The sequence below is a fragment of the Hevea brasiliensis genome, chromosome 17, assembly GCF_030052815.1.
Source record: "Hevea brasiliensis isolate MT/VB/25A 57/8 chromosome 17, ASM3005281v1, whole genome shotgun sequence".
NCBI lineage: Eukaryota > Viridiplantae > Streptophyta > Magnoliopsida > Malpighiales > Euphorbiaceae > Hevea > Hevea brasiliensis.
The window spans coordinates 6,914,835-6,933,592 of NC_079509.1; the positions used below are offsets into that span (position 1 = coordinate 6,914,835).

At 28.4% G+C, this 18,758-nt stretch overlaps 2 protein-coding genes across 2 annotated transcripts; both read left to right on the forward strand.

The window, feature by feature from the left end:
* The first annotated feature begins 297 nt into the window (after positions 1-297).
* LOC110645495 (bidirectional sugar transporter SWEET10) lies at positions 298-2,222 on the forward strand. Its single transcript, XM_021798695.2, has 6 exons — positions 298-452; positions 573-609; positions 698-908; positions 1,004-1,165; positions 1,351-1,470; positions 1,644-2,222. Exons 1-6 carry the CDS (start codon positions 410-412, stop codon positions 1,917-1,919), a joined length of 849 nt encoding a protein of 282 aa, XP_021654387.2. The 5' UTR covers positions 298-409; the 3' UTR covers positions 1,920-2,222.
* Positions 2,223-16,365: 14,143 nt separating this feature from the next.
* Positions 16,366-18,128, forward strand: LOC110645494 (bidirectional sugar transporter SWEET10). The gene is made up of 6 exons (XM_021798694.2): positions 16,366-16,493; positions 16,593-16,629; positions 16,717-16,927; positions 17,015-17,176; positions 17,298-17,417; positions 17,527-18,128. The coding sequence occupies exons 1-6, from the start codon at positions 16,451-16,453 to the stop codon at positions 17,797-17,799; spliced, it is 846 nt and encodes a 281-aa protein (XP_021654386.1). The 5' UTR covers positions 16,366-16,450; the 3' UTR covers positions 17,800-18,128.
* The last annotated feature ends 630 nt before the right edge of the window (positions 18,129-18,758 follow it).

Genomic DNA, 18,758 nt, shown 5'->3' on the forward strand with positions numbered 1-18,758 from the left:
TATATTTTATTTAAAATATAAAATAAAATTATTAAAAATTAAAAAAAAAAAGGTTGGACGCTACAACCTTTAAACTTGAGAGCTGGACACTATTTTGAATAGCGTCCAACTCTCCTTTCACATTTTTGACGCGGATGCTATTTTGAATAGCGTCCGGACCTTAAAAATGCTATTATAGTTAGCGTCCCACACTCACTTCGTCCAACTCAGCATAATTCACCACTTTTTAATAATTAATTTTAAAGTCACCATTTTTCTATATTTTGTATTTTTTATTACACCTTTTTTGTCATTTGCCCTATATAAATGCTTCTAGCCCTTAGTTCATCGGACAGCATAGCCAGAGTTTCCTCTTCAGAAAGCAGCTGCTTCAGAGAGAAAGAGTACCTAGCATATTAGCTGGCTAGAGATGGCCTTGCACCTGACATGGGACTTCATTTTTGGTGTTTTAGGTACAAGTTTATGAAGTCCCTCAACTCCTTTTTGCTTTGCTTCTCTAACTTCTTTTCTATTCAATCACTAAACTAATTTGCACTCTGGTTTCGTGTCTTCTTTTTTGCTTAATGGTGTAGCTAACATCATCTCCGCCATGGTTTGCCTTGCTCCTCTGTAAGTCTTTTCCGGCAAAATTTTGTCTCTAGTTTTACTAGCTAGCTTCCGTACGCGCTTCCTCATTTACTTTTATACACTGTCACAGTCCAACTTTTTACCAAATTTTCAAGAAGAAAACAAGTGAAGGATTCCAGTCCATTCCATATGTGATTGCACTGTTTAGTGCTATGCTGTGGTTGTTCTATGCAATTTTTGATGACGATTCCACGCTTCTCATCACCATCAACTCCTTCACATTCTTCATGGAGATTGGCTACATTACTGTGTACCTTATCTATGCCACAAAGAACGACAGGGTCTGTAACACTAATTAATTTCCCTGATTTAAGAACCTTTATTAAGTGGATATATTTAACTCATGATGATACTGAAATTAACAATTTTGGTGCAGATGTTCACTACAAAACTTCTCCTCTTCTTCAATGTTTTTGGGTTCGGAATTATCTGCATCTTAACTCTGTCCCTAACACATGGCCGAGAGCGTGTTGATGTTCTTGGATGGATTTGTATGATATTTGCTTTATGCGTGTTTGTTGCACCTATGTGCATCGTGGTGAGAATGCCACTCTGCGAATTTCAACTCCTGCTATATATATACATATGTTCAAGAAAATGATATTTTCCATTTTTCCTTCCCATATATATATAGTTGGACTTCCGTCCTTAACAGTTCTCTCAGACTGGAAAATTATTATTATTATTTTTTTGTTTTATCTTTTCTTCACTTTTTTTTTGCAGAGAAAAGTGATAAAAACCAAGAGCGTCGAGTTCATGCCATTTTCTTTATCATTCTTCCTCACCTTGACTGCAGTCATGTGGTTCTTCTATGGTTTTCTAAAGAAAGACCTTTATGTTGCCGTAAGTTAACTGTGCAATATGTATACATGCATCATCATGCATGTACATCTATCTTCATTCCACTAACTTTTTTACTTTTAGTATTGTTTCTTTCCCATTAATTATCAACAAGAAACTTTTTCTTCCCCTTTGATTAACTTCCACTTGCATTTTATTTTTCTTTTCATGGACAGGTTCCAAATATATTGGGCTTTCTCTTCGGCCTTGCCCAGATGATGCTTTATTTTATCTACAGGAAGCCCAAGAAATTACCTGTGCAGGAGCCAAAACTTCGCGAATTGTCTGGACACATCGTTGACGTTGCGAAGCTAGGTGCAACCCTCTGCTACGATATAAACACAGTTGTGGTTCCACTACCAAAAGATGATGTAAATAATGTTGAAGATCAAAAAGTTAAGGAAGAGGCGGAGAAAACCAAGCAGGATTCAGATGTGGCTGACAAAGTTTAACCTCGAAATGGACATGTTCTTTTTCTTCGGAGATTATTCAGTGCGCCTGCCCCTCCTGCACATGCAACTCTCTCACATTTATGTGGGTCCACTCTTCTTCATTTGTAAAGGGCACACATATTTATGAGTGAAAGAGCATTACACCACCCGATGTATAAAATAATTTGCCCTTTTCTTTTACATGTAACGGTTTGAGTGGTCGTGCCATGTCCAGTGTAAAGCTACAAGCATGTCAAAAATCTTCTTAGAACGCATGTTATGTTAAATTCTAGTTAATAAATCAATATTTTTCAAACTTAATAAGTTTTTTTTTTTCTAGTGAATTTACATTGATTGTTAAATGAGCATTTATTGATATTATGCTGTAGGAAATAACTATTCAACTAATGATTTTAATCAATTTCGATTCAGTTCTAACTTTGATTAAATCTAACGAATGATTTTTTAATATATATATATATATTAAATTGATCTGATTTAAAATTAAATCAAGAAATTTCGATTTGATTTAATATTAATTTTAATTAATTCAATTTTAACTGATTTTTATTCAATTTTAATTTAAAATCAACATGCAGCCGAATCTAGAGTTATATGTATAAACAAATAAAAACTAATCCTAACCTAAAATATCAAACTTAGGACTATAAAAAAATTAGAACAATAATTTTTTTTAATTAAATAATTCAAGCTTAATGGAAGGATGAATGACAAAAAAATCCCAACACCTTTTGTCTTTTTTAAAGTTTTCGATTAATAATGCATGTACTTTTTTTATCATTTTATAATACAAGACGTCAAAACTTATATCTCCATAATTCTTTTTCTCCTGAATTAGTGGACCAAGTATTTCCGTCTTTGTTTAGAACAAAAAAATTATAATTTAATTGAGGTTGAATTCATGCCGCTTGATCAATTTTCGATATGTATAATTTGTGCAATGTTTTTAAATTCTTTCCCTTTTCTCCCTTTCTTTTCTTTCCATTGTGAGCCCTTTGGGTGTCAATAAATATTTTTATTGATGGTTATTTCTCCCTCAATTTCCTTTTCATGTTTTTTTTTTAATATTTATTTTAAAATTTTCTTAATAATTTATATATATATATATACCCTTTTGGAATAAATATGTTTGGTATTGATAGATTTGAATTTTATCTTATCATTCAGGAGAATTTATTGTCTCGTCTTATGTAAGAATTTATTATTTTCTCCTTTTCAATAACTTGCTATTTCCTTGATTGCGAGGATTTTTTTTTTTTAGTTATAGAATTATTAGGTGTTTTTCTTTGTTATTTGGTAGAAAAGTAAAAAAAAAAAAAAGTACATATTTTCTCTTCATGAGAATACCAAATTTGATGATTTCCAAATTAGATTTGTAGAAAGATTATGGAATCAAAAGTTGGCAAATTACCATGGAGTATAATATACTTTTTACCGAATGACCAATTTAAATACTCTATTAATATAATAAGGTAATTGCTATTATATTTTGTATAAATGATTTATCTTAATATCTTTTGATAAAATTGTAGTGGTATAAAATATTGTATTTCAGATTTGTTTTATCTTTTATTTTCTTAAAATAAACTTAGTGTAACGGTTTTGAAATAATTTAGAATAAGAAAGTATATATATGTGATTGAGGTGGAATTGGAGTGAAAGATATGCCAAGTAATCCTTGTCATGTGAATAACGTAACCTTTGAAATGATAATTGGATACTTGAAAAAGAAAATTGCTTTATGACGTCTCTAAACCATGGGAGATCAGATCAGAGGAAGTCATGCATATAATTGTGTGATTGACGACGTCCATGATTGAAAAATTAAAGAGAGATAACGAATTAGTGTTGTTCCGTGATATGAATGTCAAAACTTCACTATTTTGCATGATATCATGTACAAAAAAATGGTAGCTTTTTTTATTTTTATCGTCCAAGTGGCCATTTATTGGAGGACTTAGCCAAAGATGAGAGACAAAAAGTAGGGATGAGTTCACCAATTTGTCACATTATTGACCCACAAATCTGCGGGTATGCATCTTTTTCTTTATATATTGTTTTGAGATGAATTTAATTTGCTGATGATTGGTGACGCCTGACGATTTCTGATCTTAGATTTAAATGCTGGCTGCCAATCTTTCAGCCTAAAAGCAAGGCTTTTGATTAGAGCATGTAGCATTAGTGCATGGCTAATGTCGATCGCGAACATTATTAATGCCAAACATCAATACTTTCGCGCAGACTACTACTTGACATAAAAATCAAAGCTGCATGTGCTTCTTGTTTTTTTATTTATTTTTTTAAGGATAGGATTGATGAGGCGGAGCAAAGGGAGTGGCAAATTTTGCAACGTACCCGATGCTTTTATAGTCTTCCTTTTGCATATTTATGCTTGAATCTTATCATTGATTTAGTTTATGGATTTTCTCAATTAATATGAAAATTAAAAGTATTACTCCCTTTCGTTCTGTAAAGATAGACTTACTTTTTGTTCAATTTTTTTTAATAAATGCAAATACGGAGTCATCAAAATTCATTTAATCACTAAGTATAGAAAATTATTCATTTAAAGCTTTTACACCAGGATTAAAAAAATAATTTGATGACCTCAAGTTTATAAAAGAAAAAATAGTAATAATTGATTAAAATACTTTTTTATTTAATTAATATTAAGAATTGTGATAAAAAAAAATAGTAAAGTTAAAATGAATAATATATTAATGCTTACTTAACTTTCTAAAAAGACAAATAAAGCAAGATAAAAAAAATTTTAAAATATCACTTGAGATGGGACAAAGAGAATACAATTTTAATAATAAATGCACCTCACTAATATATGGGAAAATGTATTTATCATTAAAATTGTAATTTCCATACTAGTGGAATATATTACATAAATCTTAATGGGTGTAAGTAGTACATTAAAAAAATCTTAATGCATTTTTACACTCATTGAAAACAATTGTAATACAATCGTATTTTATTGTCTTATATTTTAAAATTAGTAGTCGCTCAAGATAAGATTAACTTTTTTTTTTTTAATATGCAATACATACCCAAATTTTATTATAAAAAAAAAAAAACCTTTTTGGCACCCTAAATTCATAAAAGTCCCATGACATACCTGTAAAATAGAATTAAAACATCTTTAAAATCTCACGTATATTCCAATCACGCTAACTTAGCAATCTGCTGATTAAGATCTAAATGGTATTTTAATTTTACTTTTAGAAGTTAAGATATATTATGAGACATTTTAAAAATTTACACCGTTACAAGATTTTTTTAATAAAATTTAGGATTCAACTTATGTATTTAGCTTTTTTTTTTTAAGATTTATAGTTGTTATTCCCTTTTCTACTTTTATTTGTTGTTTTTACTCAATAATTAAAAAACAATTATATCACCTAATTTATAATAAAAAATACTCCTTAATTTAATTAAATTATTCATTATTTCACCTAATTAGGAGGTGGTGATAAAATGAGTTTTGGAAAATTATATAAATAATTATTGTGTTTAATAAAAAAAAAAGGATAAAATTGAAAAAAAAAATTAATACTCCTAAAAATATAAATAATTATGAATAAAATAATTTTTAAAAAATGAAAAATAAAAGTAAACTAAGAGAAGAATTTATAATTTACTCTTTGTTTGAGTTCCTTAACACTACAAAAAACAATAAGTTTTTGTAACCGATTATTATAGCTGACTAAAATCAATTGCTATTAGCAATAAATTTTACAACTGATTTGTAATTTCAGTTTTTTTTAGTAAAATAATTAATTTAAAATTGAAATTATTTTTAGTAAAATAATTAATTTAAAAAAAAAAATTAGCAACTGATTAAGAAATCAATTACTAAAATCTGTTGCTAATAGTATCCGATTTTAAAATTTGTTGCTAACAGCAATCGATTTATGGAATCAGTTGCTAAATTAAAAAATTATTTTAATTAGCTCCAGAGTTAGTAATTGATTTGCAATTGGTTACAAAAATTAGCCACCGATTTGTAATCGATTGCTAGAATCGGTTGTTAACCGATTCTTTGTAGGTTGCTAATAACAACTGATTTTTGTAACCGATTATAAAATCAATAACTAAATTTTTTCCTCTAAAAATTTTTGCTAATTTTTTATTTCTTTTTATGAATTGCAACCGATTTGTGAATCGGTTGCTAAGAGCAATTGATTTTTACAAACTGATTTTTCCCCCAAAAAACTTTCGATTAATTTTTTTATTTTCTATTTTTGATTTACAACCGATTTGTCAATCGGTTACTAATAGCAATCGATTAAAATCGATTGTTATTAGCAACTAATTTTTTTTCTCTAAAAATTCCAGCCAAATTTTTGTTTTTTTTTTATTTGCAACTAATTTGTGAATTGATTGCTAATAGCAGCTAATTTTTAAAACTAATTAAAATCGATTGCTATTAGCAATCAATTTTGCAATAGAGTTTTTCCCCCCAAAAAATTTTCACCTAATTTTTTTTTTTTTATTTTGATTTACAACCATTTGCCTGTAAACCAATTGAAATCTGTTACTATTAATAACTGATTTTGCATTCAATTGTGAATCGATTATAAAATTTTTTCCTAAAAAATTCTAGTCTAATTTTTAAAAGAAATTAGCAACTGACAATCGGTTGCTAATTTACTTATATAAACTACTACTTATTTTCTTTCTCATTACTCATTTTTTCTCTCTTCCTTCCATTTTATTCATCTTCTTTTTCATTCTCATCTTTTCTTTTCTAACATATTTTTTTAATCATTTTTTTTTTCATCTATTTTCTTCATCATTTTTTTTATCTATTTTCTTCTTCATCTTTTTCTTTATCATATATTTTTTTTTATCATCTTTTTTTTTCTCATCTATTTTCTTTATCATATTTTTCTTTCTTATTTTTTTTCCTTCGTCATCTTCTTTTTCTTTTTATCTTTTTTATTTAGTTTATTTTTTTGCATAAAATAAAAATTTTTATACAAATATATTTTTGTTAGTAAATTATTTGTAGTATTAATTTTTAGTATTTTTTTGTTATAATATATATATATATATATATATATATATATATATATATATATATATGTGTGTGTTAATTTTTTTAGTAAATTGTATTATAAATATGTTCTTATATTTATTTTTTTATAATATTTTTATATTAATTTTTGTACTAATTTTCATTAATAATTTATTATTTTAGTAATTTTGAAAATTTATTTATTGGGATTTTTTATTTTTTATTTATTTTTTTTATAATTTTTTAAAAATAGCAACCGATTTGTAGGTTGCTAAATTAGTTTCAAATAACAACTGATTTATAAAATTAAAAGACATCAAATTTTTTATAGCTGATTATGTTTTTATTGCTAATTAGCAACTGATTGCGGTTATTAAATCAGTTGTTATAAACCGAAATCGGTTGCTACGAGTAACTGATAGTTTTTTACCGAAAATTTTATTCTTTTAGGTTTAATTAATTTAGTAACCGATTTGATTGTCGATTGCTATTTGTAATTGATTTGATTGTCGGTTTTTAAATTTAATTAATTAGTAAATAGAAAATTATGATGCAATGCTTCCCAAATAAAAGGTTACCTTTATAGATGCATTAATTTTACAATTATTTATACACTTTTTTGAGGGGCCATGGAGATATATATTTATCCTAACATAAAGGAAAGAGATGCTGTTGAAGCAGAGAGATAGAGAGGCCATGGGGGGCCATTTGTGAGAGATGAGTTGAACAAGTTGGCAGAATTTTTTTGTTATCTATCTTTGTGTCTTTAGATTGTGGATGCATATGACAGGAGAACATTAGTAGCATGGTAGAAAATTTGTCATTTTGTTTGCAAAAGCAAGCTAATCATCTGCATAGCTATGCCTATGCAGTAACTCATCCCAAAAATGAACTATTTAACACTACGTGGTATGAAGCTGAAATTCCATGTATATGCTCTTGTCGTGTTAATTTGGCGGACTTGATTTACCAACTGTCCTCTGGTTTCTCACTTTTAGCAATTGTATCGATTTAATACACTAGTTAAGAGATAAGTCAAAACATTAAAGTTAGCATTATGAAATGTGATGTAAAAATTACATTCCATTAAAGATATTCCTTGTTTTAATTAAATAATCCACTTGACATTTCTTGCCATTTTCCAGTAAATTACTATGACTTTTGGCAGGAAATACGATCAACAGAAAATTACATATGTGTATTTTTGAGTAGGATCTACCATCATTTTAGACAATTATTGATTTATCCCATTTAGTCACATGTGCAAATCTCCATGGCCAAATCTCCCCACAAAAAAAAAAAAAAAAAAAAAAAACTCTTCCAATTCCCAAATCTCAACAGTGTAGAATATATAGAATCTGCCTATAGTGTCAAATGACGGAAAGTAAAGCTTAATTTCATCTCCGATTTCGGCCCCCCATATCTTACTATCGAGTGTCAAGTCGTGATTTTTTTTTTTAAAAATATTCATTTGTTCATTTATTTTTTGAGACAACAAATAAAAGATTTTAGATTGGAGAATACAAAAAATTTCCTTGGTCGGTGAGAGGTGAGTAACGCTTTGGAGGGGGGGGAACTGGTGAGGAGAGGAGAGGACACGACAGCCTCAATTTTCACATTGTTCATTTGACACAAACTTCGATCATATCTGAGTTTCTTTTGCATCCACTAAAGAAAGTATAGACAGCTCTGCCCATATTTTTCAAACATTTTCGAATGAGTCTAAAATGTGTGGACCAATGATTCCGCAGAAGATGGCAATGATTATTGGCAATCATATATCTCAATTCATAATTGTAAACTATTAGGAAATGGGTTAGTATCTTTATTAAGGGTGGATTCCACTCCCAAAGCCACCCTATCTAAATTGCTACCCACCTGTAAGGAGGTGGGGTTCCACTTTTACGACACCCAATTTTTATTTCTTTAGACGTGAGAAGATGGAGAGTAGTGATTGGATCCATCATTGCTGCATCATGAGACAGATGTCGATATACTTCATTTTTTTATTTTTTTATTATATGTATATAGAATTTATATTTGTGATTGAGATCATGCCACTATGCGTTAATGACTGCTTTTTCCTCCTAATAAATATTTGATTTAAGAAGAAACTTGCCGTTTTCGATAAGATAATTAAGACAGGATTCGGTAGTCCAATGTATGGCTAATCTATACAATTAACTAGCTAATAATTGAAAATAAAGTTAATGCAAAATTTAGTAATTAATTAGGCAAATGCAATTTGAGATTAAAATCACATGCAGCACTAACTAGCTAGGTTAGCTATACGTGCATTATGAATACTTTAATTTTGTGGAGATGATGCCTCCCATGGATAAGATTGGGTCTGGATGTTGCAGAAGCTGCCAAACTAATAGTACATTAGCTTTTCTAAAGATTGTAAATGGTAAGCCTAAAGAGATTGAATAAGATGGGTTTTGAAACCAGAGTGACATTTCTTTATAAATATTACCAGAGTGATATTTTTTTATAAATATTATTATTTTTATGCACAAGAAACATTTTTTTTATTAAGTTAATATTAATTTTAATCTAACCATTTGTGTGTTTTAGCCTTATATTATAAATTTTTTATTCTTAATATAATTATACAATATTTTAAAATTTGTAAAAATTTTATCTCTCTTTCAAAATTAAAATTTTTCAAGATTTAAAAGGTTACCCTTCGTCATATTATAATTTTAGATTTTTTTTTTATCTAAACTCAATTCACTATAAATTTAAAATACAAGATGTATGATAAAATCTCCTAATAAATATAAGAATTTCTCACATATTCATATATTGAATTCATAATGAATCAGATCTAAATAAGAATTTTCTTATAATTTTTTTTATTACTTTTAAAAGGCTTCTGTCGGTCGCTTTCAGGTACCAGACCATTACACCATTCACCATTGTCTTCTTATTAATTCATTCGTTTAGTTATATATATATATATATCCATCCAATTTTTTTTCTATAATTTTAGTTGGTCTCCTTTAACCATTGCACTCACATCTAATTAATTAGCTTGGCATTAGTTCTCTGGGCATATGTTCTTTGGCCAAACAAATCATATCAATCCCTTATATAATTATTGAAGCTGTTTTATTTTTATGTGAGAAAACATTATTACTTTTAAGATTTATTACTTTTAAGATTTTCTTCAATCACCACATAAAGAGTTAATAATGTTTTCATCTAATGATAAAAAGTGCAGATAAAGTGAAGAAAAAACAAATTAAAAAGGCACCAGCAAACAAAAGTGTATGTGGGGGTAGCATCACTCTTTTGTATATGCAAAATTATGAACTGTACCATCAACCCTATGCAGGGAAGAAAAATTCGAGCTTTTATCATTAGAATTGTGGTTTTAGAAGTAGCTTGCAACCCAGTCCATAAGATAAACCGGTCCATCTTCAACAAAAATTAACTTAAATTGCTTGTAGAGTTAAGAATTAATTTGAAGTCATGACCTTATGGGTCGCCTAAGGGACGCATTTAGAGTGGGGCAACAGGGGCACTTATCTCGCTGCCCCCACAATTTTTTTTGGGTATATTTAAAAATTTTATATGATAATTTAATTTAAGTTTATTTTCACTTTAAAAGAGATATGTTATTTATTTATTCCTTTAAAAGTTATATTATTTATATATTAAATTTAAATTATACTCCCTCCATCTCATAAAAATAAATTTATTTTTTTTATATGTTTCAAATTATATGTTGCTCTTCTTTTTGAAATTATAGTTTTATTTATTAATTTACTAGTATATCCTATTTAATATACACTGAAAAAATAATTTAATACTCCCTCCATTCATAAATAAATGTTTTGACACTATAATTAAGGAAAACATTTAACAGTTTAAATTTATAAGAGTATTGGACTAAAATACCCTTTTAAAAAAGAGAATATTTGACTAAAAGAATTAATGGATTAATAATACTCTTTTATTAATCCATTAATTCTTTGTCACACAACATTAATCTCCCACTAATGGTGTCTTCTTTGTCAATATCAAAATTTTATCATTCTAATACTGGTGAAGTTGGAATAGATAAAATTGGAATCTGTGGAGTTTGATAATTTAAGGAGTTTGAAAATTGTAAAAGTCATTTATTGAAGTAAGGGTAGAGTTGGAACAAATGTTAAATTGTTATCTTATTTTTCTAAAACGTCACTTATTTGTGAACAAAGTTTTCTTCTTAAAGCAACACTTATTTGTGAACGGAATGAGTAATATAAATTATTTATTTTCTAAAGAAATAATTTTTTTAAATTATTTAATGAAGCAATATGAAGGGATAGTATATTTAGAAAAAGACTAAAAAAATTTTATTGCTTTACCTTAATTAATTACATTTTCTTCGTATATATAAAAAAAGAAATAAACTTATCTTTATGTGATAGAGTCAAAAAGTTACTCTCTTCGTCTCATTTCAAGTGATATTTAATTTTTTTTTTCTTCCACTTTATTTGCATTTTTTAAAAAATTAAAAAAGTATTAATTTTTTTTTCAACTTTATACTTATCTATTGTTATCCTCACTACACTTATCTCTTTCTTATCATCTTTCTCTATTTTAATTAAATATAAAGATGTTTTAGTCAATTAAAGTTTTTTTAATAAGATTTTTTAATCATTGTAAAAATCCTTAAAAGACGAAAGGAGTATATATATATATGTATGTATGTTCAAGTGTACGAATGCATGGAAAATTTAGTGAGTGTAAATTTAAAATATTTTATAAAAAATATTATTTTATTATTTTTTAAATAAATTATTTAATACATTTATGAATTAGTATTTATTTATAAATATATATAATTACGTAAATGATAAACCAATTTTTTATTAAAATAAATATATTAAAATCAAATCTACATCTCTTATGTCAAATTATTTTATATATATATATATATATATATATATATATATATATATATATATATATATATATATAATAAAATAAAAAAAAATGATAAAATTTATTGATGTATTTTGCCTATACCTAAATTTTTTTTAGAGGGACGTATGGTGGACCAAAAATATAAATTATGACATTCATATGCAAAATATGTAGCTATTACCATATATCTTATGCTTTATTGCATTATTGACTAATATAGAAAAAAAAAATATATAAATTTTACATGTATATATAATGCCCCGAACAAAAATTTCTAAAATCATCCCTGGCTCACCTTACTAAAGCTTGATAATTATCTACTTTCTAGTCTAAAATATATATTTCTTATTTAAGATAATTATTTTAATTAAATCATTCAAAAAATATATTAAATATTTAATTTTATAATAAATGTCATTAATTAATTAAAATAATGTATAATATTTACTTAATTTAATTTTAAGATTGAATCTTAAACCCATCAACTTTTATCTTCATTGGTTTAGAAACTGAACCGAGTTTGAAAACTTTGATAAATACCAAAAAGAAATTCCTCATATGAGCTGCTTGGATTTATGAAGGGAAAATCAAGACAATATGGGCTGAACAAACTAGGAGTTATGTGTCAGTAGTTGGTTGGGCTTTATTTTCGTTGGGCTTTTTTTTTTATTTTCCTTAAAATTTAATACCAAAATATTAAGTTTTAATCATTTCTCAATGATTCGAGTGTGTTAATAGTCATGATTTTGCTTTTCAAATAATAATAATAAATACTATTAATTTTTATATATATATTTTTAAAAAAAATCGATTGCATGGAGTGGACCAATATGCCCATCCAAAGAGATCAAGTGATTATTAATAACTGCACTTAAATTCGAGACTTGGACAAAGTTTCGCAATTAAATGAAAATCACAACCTTCGATTTGGTTGTTAAGCACGAGAAACACGCAGAGCAGCTTTTATATATATGTATATTAGAAATTTAAATTCAATCTTAAAATACAATTGTTTAAAATATTATTATGTTGAAGTAGTGGGTGTATAATAGGCTTTGAGGCGTGATGAATCACTATCTTTAAGGTATTAATTGTCCCCACTAGATTGCTGCAAAGTTATGGCAATATACCTCCAGCATACAACAAAATTTGAAATCTGCAAACAGCAACTCCTGAAGATTTCCCTTAAGAGCTCTTTATATGAACTGAATTTAGAGAGACTAGAAGAAAAGAAGAAGAAGTAGAAGTAGTATATATCTGGATTAAAAACTCATCCATATTTATAAAAATTGAAAAGTCATGGCACCTTTACTAGATAGACACATCTGTCTATCTTTAATAGACACAACTGTTTATGTAATAGGCATGTCTGTTTATTAAAAGACACTTATATAAATAGTTGTGACTATTTGTATATACATATATGTTTATTAACAGACATCTATACAAATAGTTATAAATTTTTATATAGAATAGACATGTCTATTTATTAACAGACAACTATATAAATAATTGTGACTGTTTGTATAGAATTGATATGTCTGTCTATTAACAGACACATCTACTTGTTAATAAATACATTTATACGTAATTTATTTATGAAAATTACAATATGATAATTATTTTATTTCATACATATATGTGCCAAGTACCATAATAGAACAATATATATTAAATTATATACATACAATTCTATACATATTTCACTTTTGTCATTCATTCATTTTCTTATATTTTAACAATATAGTAATTCTTTCTCTCTATACTGTCTAACATACAAGCTATTTATAACATATTATAATATTTTTTTGAAGGACATTAATATTATTAAAAAAAATAGAAATTGGGGGGATGATCATACGTATATATCTCGTGGCTGAAATAGAAAACGTTAATAATAAAATTTAAATGAATATTAATTAAGAAAAAGAATTGAGAAGTAAAAAAAAAGGCAATGAATGAATAGCTTTGACATTTAACGATGTCTTAATCACCGAATATTGAAAGGAAATAGCTTTATATATATATATATATATATATATATATATATATATATATATAAACATGCTTTTTTTGCTGATCCTCAATTAATAGAGTCAAAATTTATGAAAATGATAGCTCTTTAAAGTCTTAACAAACAAGAGTAAATTCGCAACTATCTTCATTTTAAGTTTAATAATTCGTTTAATTTGAACGGTTGTCGTAATTTAAGTTTAACTAAATTCTTAATTATAATTAATGAATTGGAAGAAAAATAATTTTTATTTCCAAAGCGTAAAGTTTAGTTATTGATTGGTTAGTGCTGGACTGTCAGTTATTATTATTAATTATTTTATAAAAATTATAAAATTTTCAAATAAATTAAAAAATAATGCATTTTGTATTTTTAAATACGTAATTATTCCTTGATTTATAAAAAATAAATTATATTTACATACGGGAGATAATTATATAATATTGAATCATTTCTCAATTTCTTTTATAAATATATTTTGACTTTTGGTTATCAAATATTAAAAAAATAATTAAAATTGTAGCGTAAATATAAGAATAGTGCTGCACTTGTTTTTTTAATTATCACACATGCCTATTTTAATTTAAAGCCGTATATTAATAGAATAAAATACCTTATTATTATTATTATTATTATTATTATTATTATTATTATTGTAATGTATATGAGATGGTTTATAAGTTAAATGATACACAGGTGGACCTCTAAATTATTCAAAAAAGCAGTGGTCACGGCCTGACCTCTAATCTACTCAAAAGTACATAGGTTACCCTATTATTAATATTCAAATATATATATATATATATATATATATATATATATATATATATTTTTTTTTTATTGAAGATAAAATGATATTTCATTAAACAGGGCCAAGCCCATGGAAATACATATCAAGACCAGAACATGTCCAGCCTAAAGAAAGTTAGAACCAAACAGTTCAAACAACACAGCCCAAGCCCAGCAACCTAGTCTAATCTTCAAAGACAAAGCCTAGCCCATAAAGAAATCCTAGGTAGCAGCAGCTAGAAGATGTGCCTTTCCCAGTTCAATGCCACCGCATCATTCGCCTCGCAAGCCAAACTGCTGGACCATACAAAGAGTCATGGAAGCATCATTTCAGCATCAAAATGGCATAGGGTCACGCCGGGCTCTTTGACATCTCATTCGCGCCTTCTGGGTCGATCCTTTTGATTCGCACCCCACGAGCTACCAACACTAGATGCAGCGGATCCACAAGCCATGCAAGAAAAAGTAAAGCTCACGCCTACTTGATGCTTCATCCCATCATCTCCTAGACAGTGTACCGAGAAATGTGCAGGTAGACCTGGGATGCTTCACATTGGCACCAAGGCAAGCAGAGCACATCGGCGATAGGGCTCTTCAGCGTCCCACTCGCGCCTTCTGGACCAATTCCTCAGATTGCATCCCACGAGCAAACCATCAAACGCCTGTAACTCGTATTATTAGAACCAAGGAGGAGCACACCGACACTTCAACCTTCCACACCCACACTAAAGAAACCACAAAACCTCTAGGAATCACACATGTAGCCATCAACAAGGCTACAAAGGCCCGCACAGACACCCCTCATCGTTTAAGCACCAGACCTTCAAAAGCCAAAACACCCATATCTACAAAGCCACCATCCAACGCTAGGGAGGGGCATACCCACTGTCAAGCAGAGGGGATGTGGCCCCCTGCCCTTAAAGGGCAGAGGAGGCTGCTAGATCGACAGGAAGAAGGTCGAAAACTCTAACTCAGGAAATCCAACGAACCAGAAAAAAGAGAGAAAAAGAAACCTTCAGAAATACGATTATTTATATATATATAACGTAATATATGTAAATTAATTGAATGTATATAATCAGATGCATATAAGAATTTGTTTTTTTTATTAAGAGACTATCACATCATTATTCTCATTGTTGTTGGTTAACTATATTAAATCTCTATAACGCGCTTAATTAAATACATTTGTGGTTTTAAAAGAAAAGAAAAGAAAATTAAAAACTCTGGTGATTTGCACATGAGGAATATGAACCTTTTTAGGGGGACCCCAAGAATTTTGTCCCAACTATGAATCGCACCAGCTTTGTAGGGAGGGGGATTTTCTCTCGGAAAATATTAATTTACCTTCAATATGAATTATGTTTGACATATGAATATTTAGAATATATGGCTGTAAATTAAAAGCCGTCCACAATTATTACGATATGTCACTAATCTATCTATATTATAAGATAAGTACTTTCTATTAAACAATTAATTTATAATGACAATATATCTTTTCTTTTTTATATAAATATACAAGTGAATGATGAAATTATTTAATGTCAGAAAATATATATAATATATACTTTTTGAAACTTTGTTTTTAATTAAATAATAATAGGCCGACACGTTTTTTTCTTTAATTGGTCTTGCTTCCCTGCTTCCCTTGCTATATAATGGTTCATACCCAGCTAGAGTTTCTCACTGCAAAACAAAGCTAGAGTTTCTTTTGAGACATTTGTTTTCTTTTTTTGTGAGTCTGAGACCTTTTTCTTCTGTAATAGTACAGTAGGAGAGATGGCCCTCCACTTGACATTGGCGTTCGCTTTCGGCCTTTTAGGTAAATATAAGTCCCTCCTCCTTCTCCTAGCTCGCCATTCTAATTAATATAATTTCTCTAATATTATTGTTTTGTTTTTGCTGCCAATGGAATTCACAGGTAACATCATCTCCTTTCTGGTCTGCCTTGCTCCTATGTAAGTGTTTTAATTAATTTGCTTCATTTGCTCGTTCTAAATCTAGCTAATTACATATTAATGTGAAATTAATGACGTGACATGCAGGCCAACTTTTTATCAAATTTGCAAGAAGAAAACAAGTGAAGGGTTTCAGTCTCTTCCATATGTGATTGCATTATTTAGCGCCATGCTTTGGCTGTTCTATGCAATTTTTGCAAACGATGCCACCCTTCTCATCACCATCAACTCCTTCACATTTTTTATGGAAACTGCCTACATTGCTATCTACTTTTTCTATGCCTCCAAGAGGGATAGGGTACGTGTAGCTACTTAATTTCCCATTTTCATTCATGACCTTTCGTTTTATTAAAATTATTCAGTAATTGAAATCAATATGGTGCAGATTCTCACCACGAAACTTGTCCTCGGGTTCAATGTTTTTGGGTTCGGCATCATATTTTTGGTAGCTATGTTCCTAACCCATGGCGAAGAACGTGTCAAAGTTTTGGGATGGATTTGTATGATATTTGCTCTATGCGTTTTCGTTGCACCTCTTGGGATTCTGGTGAGAATAAACATCTATAAGCATCTTCCATTCCATGCATAATTAATTCTATAAGCGTCTTCGATTCCATGCATAATATTCAGTAACAGTAATTCTGTTTAAAATATATTGTATTCTGCAGAGAAAAGTTATAAAGACCAAGAGTGTGGAGTACATGCCTTTCTCTTTATCATTCTTTCTCACCTTGAGTGCAATCATGTGGTTCTTCTATGGTTTTTTAAAGAAAGACCTTTTCGTTGCTGTAAGTTTCATTCTTTACTTCTTATTATTATTATCATCAAATGAACTCCCAAGCTCTATATTACTTACAGTATTAATTAAATTGTTTCTCTTGCATGCATCATCAACAGATTCCAAATATACTGGGGTTCATATTTGGTATTCTCCAAATGCTGCTCTATGTTATCTATAGGAACCCCAAGAAAACCTTGGAGAAGCCAACACTTAATGAATCATCTGAACACGTTATTGATGTAGCAAAGCTGGGTGCAACTATTTGCTGCGAGCTTAACACTGCAGTGGCTGGACCCAATAATATTGGCAATGACCATGTTGAAGATAAATATGTCAAGGAGCAGTGCAAGCAAATTAATCAAGACAAGAATGTCTCCGACACAGTTTAAGTTTTAACAACCAAATTAATGGACAAAGATTTTTCTTTTTTTTTAGAAAAATCAATCCCTGCAGGAGTATTGTCCAATAATACATATTGTCTCAGCTTGTCCCTAGTTAAAGAAAGTAACAAAGGCTTGTACTTCTATGTAATTTGGTTTCTCTAATTAAAAAAATAAGGCACTTCATGAGATGAATACCAAGATTACATCACCCTTTTGAGATATATACATATATATACACTGTTGATATACTCCATGGCATGCACGTGTATGCACAGAGAAGGGAAGTATCTTTTAGAGCTGTTGGAAAAAAAATAGAAGAAAATTTTTTTTTATTACATCTATGTCGACAAGTATGCAGTGAACTGAGTGATTGCCTGCTTTGATCTCCTTCTCAGTTATAATCAATTTCTAAAAAAAGATTTAGGTGTTGGATTCCGTTCATTTGAACACGAGAGACAGACTCCATATGCACATGAGACAAAGAAAAATTAGCATTTGATAATTTCATGAGCCCAATTACGTAGATTGCTTTTAGAAATTCTCCCTCCATTTGAACTAATTAAAAATTATAAGACTAAATATTCCCAAACTCTGCAAATTATAAGATTAAATATCCATACAAAATATGATCTTTCCTCTCTAGATCCCAAGCTTTTTTTTTTCATATATATTATTAAATTTAATTAGTGGACCCATTATATGATTCTCTCATTATCTCATTATAGTCGAAATTAAGTTCATTATATTTAGTTTATTATAATTTTAAGATATATTTCATTTTATCCAAAAAGAGATAATGTTCAATCTCTGAGAGGGAAGGGATTTAATTTCTTGAATATAAAGTTGAAACACTCCATATAGGTTTGGCAATAAGCTAAAAATTTAAACATCATAATTGTTTCCCCAAACGTATGAATTATGAAATGGGTTCCTCGATCTGATCTCCTGCTTAATGGGATATTAGG